At 50.4% G+C, this 9,850-nt stretch overlaps 1 protein-coding gene across 1 annotated transcript; it reads right to left on the reverse strand.

The window, feature by feature from the left end:
- Nucleotides 1-1,173: 1,173 nt before the first annotated feature.
- On the reverse strand, nt 1,174-6,931 carry TMEM86A (transmembrane protein 86A). Its single transcript, XM_021005499.2, has 3 exons — nt 6,735-6,931; nt 3,167-3,431; nt 1,174-2,876 (listed from the first exon to the last, which is right to left on the reverse strand). Exons 1-3 carry the CDS (start codon nt 6,753-6,755, stop codon nt 2,440-2,442), a joined length of 723 nt encoding a protein of 240 aa, XP_020861158.1. The 5' UTR covers nt 6,756-6,931; the 3' UTR covers nt 1,174-2,439.
- Nucleotides 6,932-9,850: the final 2,919 nt, after the last annotated feature.

A 9,850-nucleotide genomic window follows, 5' to 3' on the forward strand; every position in this document is an offset into this window, starting at 1 on the left:
AAGTACCTGTAATTCTCAGCATACAGAATCCATTCTTTTGGGTTAAGGCATTGTTATTTGAAAATGCAGTTAGGCATGGAAAAGCTGTCCCACTACCTTCATCGACCAGATCTCTTTTCTCCAACAGAATTGGCCAAGATGGGGACTAAGGGAATGTCAGTCTTTAGATAATTTGTGTGTATATGGAGTTGGGGGGTCAGAGCCCTGAACACTGTCCAGGCAGGGGACAGATCTGAATGGGGAGGCAAAGTGAAGGATTCGAAGTGTTAGAAACAGACTTGACACCAAAAATTTAGTATCAAGAAAATTTATTATAAAGAAAGTCCAGAGGATTTAGACGTTTCTGGCCAGAGTGTAAGGGCAAGTGTGCTGTTATGCAGTTGAATTCCATGCGAAACCTCCCAAGCCAGGATTGGTCCATCCCTTCCCGGATTACACCTTTCCTTACATGTTTCCCCTTGATATGCTCAAGTACGTTCCCCGTCCCTTGGTCATATGTCCCATGACTCGTTAATGAGGCTCTCATTTTATGCGGGGTGTGTCAGATAATAGTAATGAAGTTCATTAAGCAGGCATACTAACATTTTTCAGGTGTCCTCAGGTTGACCCTAACTGGTCTGATCTGACTCGACCCCTATCTTGATTTTGGGGTCTTCTTGGAACAATCCACTTACTTCCTATTGGTCAAGCCCAGCCCACCTACAGTGTACCACTTCCTGGGACCTTTGTTCTTTAAATCTCTGCATTATTCTACCTGTGGAAACACAAGCCCTTCTAACTCTAACATAAGTAACCAAGAAGCAGCATCGGGGCACGGGGCACAGGGCACTGGGGACATTAAAGGGAAGCCCAGCAGCAGGCTGTGGTGCAGGGTGACGCAGTTTGCTAAGGGTTTGCTCTGTAGCTGTGGGTGGTACGTGGCACACTAAGGTCTGACACACACACACACACACACACAAAACCAGGGAGTAGACTCCAATTTTCACTGGCCTCCAGGAAGCTGGAAGTCCAGCGTATTCCTACAGTATAATCTCCTGCAGAGAACCTGCCGGGCAGTTAACTGTTCTGTTCGAGCTGAGATTATAAGCCAGGGCTCGCTCGGAGAGTGAAGTGAATAGCCCTTGGTCCCTTTCCTCCCAGCTGGCTCCCCAGGGATAGCACAGGACACAGTAGTCAGAGCAGGATGGACCCAAGGCCCCAGTTTTATTGTTTTCCATACAATGGAGCCAGAGCCCGTTCCACCCTTCTCTACCCATTTGCATTGAATGTGCCTCAGTAACTGGATTCCTTACAGCCACTAGAACATAGTCCCCCATCAGCCCCCAAGGAAGGGAGAAAGGAAAACCTATTGGGGCTGGGGTAGGGAAACAGGAAGCGGAGGAAAAGAGTCCCAAGTGCATTGATCCAGATTATAGCTTGGGCTAGGCCTGGAGAAAAGATAACTTCTAGTGTTGCTGTCCAAGTCAAGAGACAAGAAACAGACCCAGAAAGAGGGGGTCCTGCCAAAGGGAACCCATGAAAGAGTAAAAAGATCCCCTTGCTTTGGCTGCTGTCCCTCCCTGATATGAGCTGACACAGACCACTAGGCCTACAGCATTAGAATGGGAAGCCCAGGTCCTTCTGCTCCTGAGGCCCAACCTGAGAAGACAGGTGAACTGTCTGTCAGCTTCTCCAGAGGAGGAGAGGATGGCTCAGACGTGGAAGAGCAGGGTTGTCCAGCTGTAGGGAGAGCAACCTTGAAAGAGCACCAGGAAGACTTCAGGCCAGAGCAGACTCCTTCCCCAGGCTGAGGGTCCTCTCCCAAGAACTTGTTCAAGTATAAAAGAAGCAACCTGAAGGCTGCCAATCTTAAGACAAACCCACCACCTTCTCAAGAGTGGCTTAAAATTGGGGTAGGGTAGCACCGTCCCCAGCCATCTCTTAGCACAGAATCCTCCTTCTCCATGAGTTCTGGATGTGAGGATGCACCCTTCACCAGTTTAGACAGAAAAAGTGGGGTAACATCTGGAAAATGTCTTTCCATCTGTCGCCACACATCCTAAGTCATCTATGCTGGCCAAGGGCCACAGAGTTGTACTCTTGCCCTGCTCCCTACCCTGTGCCAGAGAAGAGAACAAAGGAGCTGAGACCTATAGGGGCCTCCAACAGGCCCAAGGAGGAGAGGCCTCCCTGACTGCCCTCCCCCTCCAAAACATCTCTTTATTTGTCCAGTTCCCAATTCTTGAGCTCCCCTCCAAAGACTGTGCTGGTAAAGATCACCTTCCCTGGAGATACCCAGAATCCAGGCCCATTTCAGCACCTCTCACAGTCCAGGGATGGAGCTCCACATATTCTGCCCCATTCCAGAAAACCCCTGGGACCTGGGACCCACTGCTGGGAAGAGAGGGGAAGAGGGCAGGAAGGCTTTGGGTTACCATGACCCGGGCCCCCCTGCCCAGCTCAGTCCACTTTGCTCAATCCCAAGTTCCCACCCAGGTCTCGGCTCTCTACAACAGAAAGTGCGATGAGCATCTGTGCAGCATAATAGGTGGCCATGATAACGGCTCGAGAGTAGGGGACAGGGAAGCAGAACTTGTTGATGGCAATGGTCAAGTCGGAGATGATGAAGAGAAGGGCTCCACTGCCCGCCGCCAGTTCTGTCCAGCGCCAGTGTGCCCCGACCAGTCGCAGGCCTGCCATAGCCCTCCAGCCCATGAAACCAATGAGTGCCTCATAGGCTCCCACTAGGTAGATGTAAGGGCCTGACAGACAGGGGTAGAGGAGGGCATAGCAGAGTCCAGAAAGCACTGCTATCACTAGGCCTCTCTGCAGGGCCAGGGGCTGCATGCCAAAGGCTGAAGCATAGAGTATGTGGGTCACTGCAAACATCAGCAGTCCTAGAGAGAAAGAGAGAGAGGGGGCCACTGAGGAGAAGGGTCATGGGGTGGGTGCCAGAAGGGGTGACTCAGGGGAAGGAGGAGAAACCATAGACCTGTAAGTACCAGGACACACAAGGTCAAGGGCTTATAAACATACAGAAATAGATGCATATACAAACATGAGTACATACTTCAGTATACCCACATATATGACTCCAGGAGAATTCTCGCTGGACCCTCAGATGATCTAGCCCTTTGGCCAATCATCCTTTACCCAGAGCTCCCCAGGAGGCTTTCCAGCTACTGACCATGCACGAAGTAGCCCTGGTCCTGCCAGATGAGGAAGGCATCACCCACAGCAGAGAAGACGAGTCCTGCGAAGATTCGGGTGGCGCTGGGGTGGGCAAGCAGGAAGCTAAGTCCATGTGCCAGCAGGAACAGCCAGAGGCAGAAGATGGGCAAGCATTTGATGAGCGCACTGAACCAGGAGGGATTGGAGGCTGGCAGCCACAGGACAAAGTAGATGCAGGTGGCCTTGAAGAAAGGGACCAGTTTAGGCCCTTCACTCTTTACCTAGGGATGGACCCAAGGATACCTAGTCAGTATCACAGAGAGAGAGGGTCAAGGGAAAGGAAAGAAGTAGCCTAGAACAGGGTTATCGCCACCTTGGGAGCTATCTGCCACTTTGGGGGTGGCTTCCCTGAGCACCCTGAATGGAAAGTTGGCCAGCCTGAGAAAAGGCATCTGATCCCACCATACTCTGCCTAGGACTCAGACCACTTTGCTAATAATGATGACAACCAATATTTATATAGTGCTTTATAGTCATTATCTCACTTGATCCCCCTGACCATCCTTGTGAAGTAAGTCCTACAGATACTATCCTAATTTTACAGATGAGGGAAGTAATGCTTAAATGACTTGTCAGCATCAGAGGCAGGATTCAAACTCACAATTTGATGATCTCACTCCCCCTAGCTGCCTCTACCTACCCAGAGAGCAGCAGTTCCCAGACAGCTCATTTTATGGGGTAGTGGGAAGGGGCAGCCAGGGGAAACCCCACTAGTTTCATGGCCTCGGCAGGCCATGTCGGTGCTGGGAACAAGCAAGAACCCACCTAAGCAGGTCAAGCCCTGAAGGCCTTAGGACATTTACCAGGGTCTCTTCCCCATTATCCACCAATGGCCCTCATTTCCCCCTCCCCCAGTGTCTCTTCCTCCTTTTTATTCCCCAGCAAGTTTCCTCCCCCCACCCCTTTCTCTTTTAAAGTGTCCATTAGTTTACTGTGTGTTAGAAGGAGGGAGGGCTCAGACAGCAGCTGTTTGGAACAAAGCAGAGTCAGCAGGGAAACCACCGATATGTCATAGCCATCTCATGATCAGCAACAGTGAGGCCAGGGAGGGCTTTCGGGCCCTGGCAGTACTAGGTGAGTCCCAGGAATGCTTGTATTTATGTGTGTACTTTGCCAACAAGCTCCTTTCCTACCTATCCACACGCATTCATGTGCCTACCTACAAAGGACACACACTCCTGGGCTCACATCCAGGAAAAGTCGCTCCTTCCCAAGGGTATCGAGGCTGGAGCAACCAGGCAGCACGAAGTGCGAACGAAGAACCAGTCCCAGGCCCATTCACAAGGTGCTTCTGGAAACTTCTCCTTCAAGGGGAACTGAAGGAAACTGTAACCTCAGTGTAATGGAGCAGAAAGGGTATTGTGCTCGGAGACAGAGAAGAGCTCAGCAGTTTGAATCCTACATGTGACACTTCCTGGCCAGCTGTGTCACTGTGGTGTGGGCAAGCCGCTCTGTCCGAGTCTCAATTTCCCCTCAGTAAATGAGGACATAATAACATTTGTAGCAGTACCTATCTCATCGCATTGTTGGGAGGCCTAAATGAGATAGCATGTAAAGTGCCTTCTAAATCTTCAAATGTGATCAGTATGAATATCTGATATGATCTAAAGCAGTTGTGAAAACTGCTAAGTGGGAGATAGGAATGTAGTGTCACCTGGATCAGGATCCAAGAAGCAAGACTGAGATTGTATCTGAGGAGTCACTGACAGGGAGACTGCACGGGAAAATGCCCCTCTCATATCCTAGAAACTCTCCAGACAAGGAGCAGATGAGGGAGTCACTAGAAGTCAGAGACAAGGAACTGAGAGAGGGAAGTTCGAGCAGCTGATCAGCCAGCCAGCAGCGGCAGCACAAGGTTGTGGGCAAGGCCACACTTCTGGGAGAACCCCAGGCCCTGAGGATACCGAGAGGGAAAGGGAGAATGAGAAGCAAGCAGATTTTGCCTCTAGAACGCGGCGAAGTGCTTTGCACATAAATGGCACTTGAAACATCTGCTGAATTCAGGAGAGGCTGAAGACATCAGCTCTGGCTAATGCTCTGAGAGCCGAGAGAAGCCTGGCAGAGCTCATGCCCCTACTGCAGAGCTGCAGCTGTCTGCTCCTGTGTCTCCCCAATTACCCTCTGAAGCTGCATGACCTGGTCTGGAATGGTGATACCCCTGGCTGATAAAGCTGCCTGGCCTCCAGCCTCATGGGTCACCTAATAAATCCCAGGTTCACCTAATTCCAAATACACAGACTGGCCAGAATATATAATCACAATGCAAGGAGAGAGAGGGAGGGGGATTGAACTGAATGTCACCACCACGATCTCCCCCCCCCTCCCCTTGCTTCTGAGAAGGAATGTGACTGGGGGAAGAGGTAACTGTCACCTCCAATGAATCTCACTGGAAAGAGGGAGACATCCCCATCAGAATTTGTCTCTGTTTCAGGACAACCTACTAAGAGGATCAATCCAAGTGTCCTTCTCAAGGGTCAAAGGAGCTGTCCAACCCACAGCCCTGCTCAGACTTCCTTGAGATCTATCATTGCGGTTACTTTAAAGCAACAACAACCAACCACTCCCTGACCCTGACAGTTTCAAGGGTTTCCCTTGGCCACCTATTCCAGTCCCCTTCCTATCTTCTGGAAGAAGGAAAAAAAACCATAAGCAGTCTTAGTTCCCCTAGAACACTGACCCTGCCTAGAACCCTAGAACCTCTCCCCTTAAATGGCTGGACACTAGGGGAAGGGAAGAGGAAGGGAAGGGAATGAGGGGCTTGAGTACCCAGAAAGAGTTCATGAACTCCCGCCGCAAGAGAAAGCTTTTGTACTTATGCGACAGCCCCTCTGCAGGAGGACAGGAAACAAACAAGTCAACATATATTCCCGGCCCGGCCCCCCTTGTTATACACAAACATCGCCATTCCACAAACACACCTGGGCAGAGCCTGTGGCATCCCTACAACTCTCTGCCCCCATGGCACAGGTGGTCTCGCTCGTTGCTTCCATGCCACGTCCTCCCACTTATCACAGACATCCCTCTCTGTCTTGGTCTCACACACACACACACACACACACACACACACACACACACACACACACACACACACACACACACACACTCACCTTTTTCCCACCCCAGCCCCGTTCCCGAGGAAGCCCGACACCCAGCGATGCTAGACGGCGCTGGCCGTCTGGGAGCTCGCCTCCCTTCCCGCCCCCCTCTCCCGACCCCGACCTGCAGGAAGCAGAGAGAAAAAAGCAACAAATCAACAAAGTCACTCTCCCGAGTCACGTGCTGGCTGTTTTCCACCAGCTGACTTTTCCGGGGGGCGCCGAGGTGGGGGGGTCGGCAGGGGGCGGACCCGGGCCCAGTCGAACCGAGCCCTCCCTCGGCCCTAGGCGCCGAGCCCTCGGAGGACGGTTATTGGAAGAATAGGGGCGGAGGGAGACATGGAGACCCCCCGCCAGGGCGGGGCTTTCCCTCCCCACAAAAAGGGGTCCAGACCCGGGCTGGGTCTCCAGGGAAAGCCGGACACTCACCACAGTGACCGGGGACACCATGTTGGCGGCGGCGGCGGCAGGCCCACAGGGGGCAACGGCCCCCGCTGCCGGCTGCGGCTGCGCCCCGGCCCAGGCTCGGGCTCCGGCTCGGGCCCTGACCCCGACGTGACACGGAGCCGGGAAAGAAGAAAACAACGTAAGCGTGGAACAACGTGAGGGACAATGCAGCCCCAGCCGCCGGCGCTCGGGGGTTCTCTTAGAGAGCCCCGTGACGTCACAGCGGCGGCGGCCAATGCGGGGGCAGCAGCCCCGGAGGCGGGGCCCGGAGCCGGCCCGAGCCCCGCCCCCTTTGCCTTCTATCGCTTTGGAAGCCTGCCCGGGTGGTGGGACCTTCTTCCAGGACCCGAGGGCGGAGGGTAGGCGAGCTGAGCTGTGCTGCCCCGGCGTCCAGAGAGGAAAAGTCAGGTCAAGTCAGGGCCCGACGTGTGTGCACAAGCACACACACCGCACTCAGCGTGCAGGCGAGTAGCACCAAACACAACCAGCGGCACAGAAGGAAATCCACGCTCGGGACACACAACGCGGAAAACACCCACGAGGACACACACCTCCAAAGGCATCAGGCAAGGAGCTAGGTGTGTGCTAGGAGGCTATGAACAAACCGATCGAGGGGCCTCACGTGAGCCTGCAGACGGACGTGGAATTTGCAGAGACGATATCGTGCAGAAGTCAGGTTGTTGAAGTGAGAATAAATGTCAAGAGACCTGGCAACAGTAATTACAACTAACATTTACGTAGCTCTTAGTAAGGCTGGCCAAATACCTTACATACACGAGCATTTATGTTGTATTCTTTTCATTTATTTTGTTAAACATTTCCCAATTACATTTTTCTTATGTATGTATACCTGATAGTTTAGCAAACTCCTAGACTATAACTCTTTTGAGGCAGAGATCATTCCTTTTCTTGGAATATCCCCCAAGGGGAATGCAATAGACACTTGGTGTAAACGGAATGAAACTATACCCTTTTTCTCATGGTCTGGGCTACTGCTCCTGGAGATGGCCCAAATCTCTTCCTACCTTCTGTCGCCCCCCAAAACAGAGTTTGTTCTAAGAAAGAGACAATCGGATTAGAATGTGTGTCCACGTTTTATTTCTCTCAAGCTGGCTTGACATGCATTGCATGGGAATTACAGTCCAGAACTAGCCCCCTCCCCCTCCCCTAGAAGGCCAGTCTAGAGCCGGCTGCATTTGGGATTTGGGGGTACAGAGAAATATACCTTTTCAAAGGGGCTATCAACCCGCCATCATTCCAGACCACCCCTAGCCTTGGTCTATCTAGGCAGAAGAATCTGCCTCCACCCAAACCTGAGTAGGATAAAATCAATTCAGGCTTGAGTCAAGTTTGACCAGGTTTGACCAGGATAAAAAGATTCAATGCAATCTTGTTATCAGTAATGTCCTTCTGAAGAACTTTGGAGCATAAAGCGGGGACTCTGAGTCTCCAAGATAGGGGAAAAAATCATTTTTCATACTTCTAAGTCCATTTTAAAGGGGAAGAGGGACCAACCCTGTACCCCCACCTGCAACAGGATCTCAAGACAACCAGTGTAACCATCCTAACCCTAGAAGTAATAGGAATGAGTGAAGAATCAGGGCGTGGGAGATCAGATGCCACACATCCTGGACAGAGCCATTAGTTCTCTCAGGCTCTGCCTGTTTGGGCTCTGAGTTTTGTTTTTAGACAGGGTCACATTCCAGGCTGTTATTCTTCGACAGGGCTGGAGGACATGAATGAATGTCTCCTTTAGACACTGGCATCGTAGAAAAAGCATTTAACTTGGAATCCGGAAGAACTAAGTTTGAATTCTTCTGACGCTATCTGTGTGGCCTTAAATAAGTCATTTAACCTGAACCTCAATTTTCCTACCCCTAAAATGAGGATAATCATATTTTCTCTATACAAGATTGTTGTGGGATAAGAACTTTCTTTGTTGTAAACTACTATATATGCAGGGTGTCCCAAAAATCTTAGTGTAGTTTTAAGCTTTAGCCTTTTGAGACTGTGGGGGGGGGGGTGCTCTTGCACAACGATGACTCTCTGTGGATCATCCTATCAAGCTCTAAGGATGATGCAGGCTCCTCAATGAGGTCCATAGGTACTCAAGAGATTGGCTTAGCCATCTTTGTAGGAAAAACAAAATAGATGAGGAATACGTATCCCCCAAATTATATCATGCAGTTCCATCAGCACATATATCTTAGATAAGTACTGCATATGGACAATGAGCTAGCCCCAGAATTAAATACAAGAAGATCAAGCTGGGTTACATGTGGGAAACTGTGCAACACATTTTTAGTGATCTCCAGTTTCTCACTGATGCAAATGCCAGTCTCTTTACCATCAATAACTTTGATGATATTCTGTGATTATATCATGCAATGCCATGACCTCAGAGCAATCAAAATTCCAGATGACTCAAAGGTTAATGGAATGATACTCAGTGGGAATGAGTAGGCTGAAGCATATTACCAACCATGACTAGCATGAGTGAAGACATATTTAATGACATATATGCCTAAAAATAGCCAGACTGATTATGTGAGAATGAGGATTAACGAATAGCCAACCAGGGTGTTGCAGTGGTAGCCCCAAATATGAAAAGGCCTCTAAGCACCTGAGTGAGAGCTTCAGTGGAAGACCTGAAGTGAGACACGGACGGGCATCCCACAAGACAAAAAGACATGGATGGAGGAGAGTGACCTGCCCCAGGGAACGAAGGCCTGTAATCATGGGTTTATTAACATATGTGAAGTATAAGATAGATAGAACAGAATGCACATACGCAGGCAATTTAAGCCTTAGCTAAAATCCTACCCCCTACAGGAAGCCCTCCGATCCCCTCAATTCATTATTTATTTCCTGTTTATCCTGTGTACAGCTTGTTTGTGTTTACCTGTTGTCTTTCCCCATTAGACTGTGAGTTCCTTTAGGTCAAGAGCTGGCTTTTGCTGCATCCCAGCACTTGGAACAGTGTCTTGCACATAACAGGTGCTTACTAAATGCTTACTGATTGACTGTCCTGATCCACAGCTCCACATCCACTTAATACTTCATTAGTGTGAGTATTCCCTTATTTCATGCAGGTTATA

Source organism: Phascolarctos cinereus, unplaced genomic scaffold, assembly GCF_003287225.1.
Source record: "Phascolarctos cinereus isolate Bilbo 61053 unplaced genomic scaffold, phaCin_HiC Scaffold_9;HRSCAF=440, whole genome shotgun sequence".
Lineage (NCBI taxonomy): Eukaryota > Metazoa > Chordata > Mammalia > Diprotodontia > Phascolarctidae > Phascolarctos > Phascolarctos cinereus.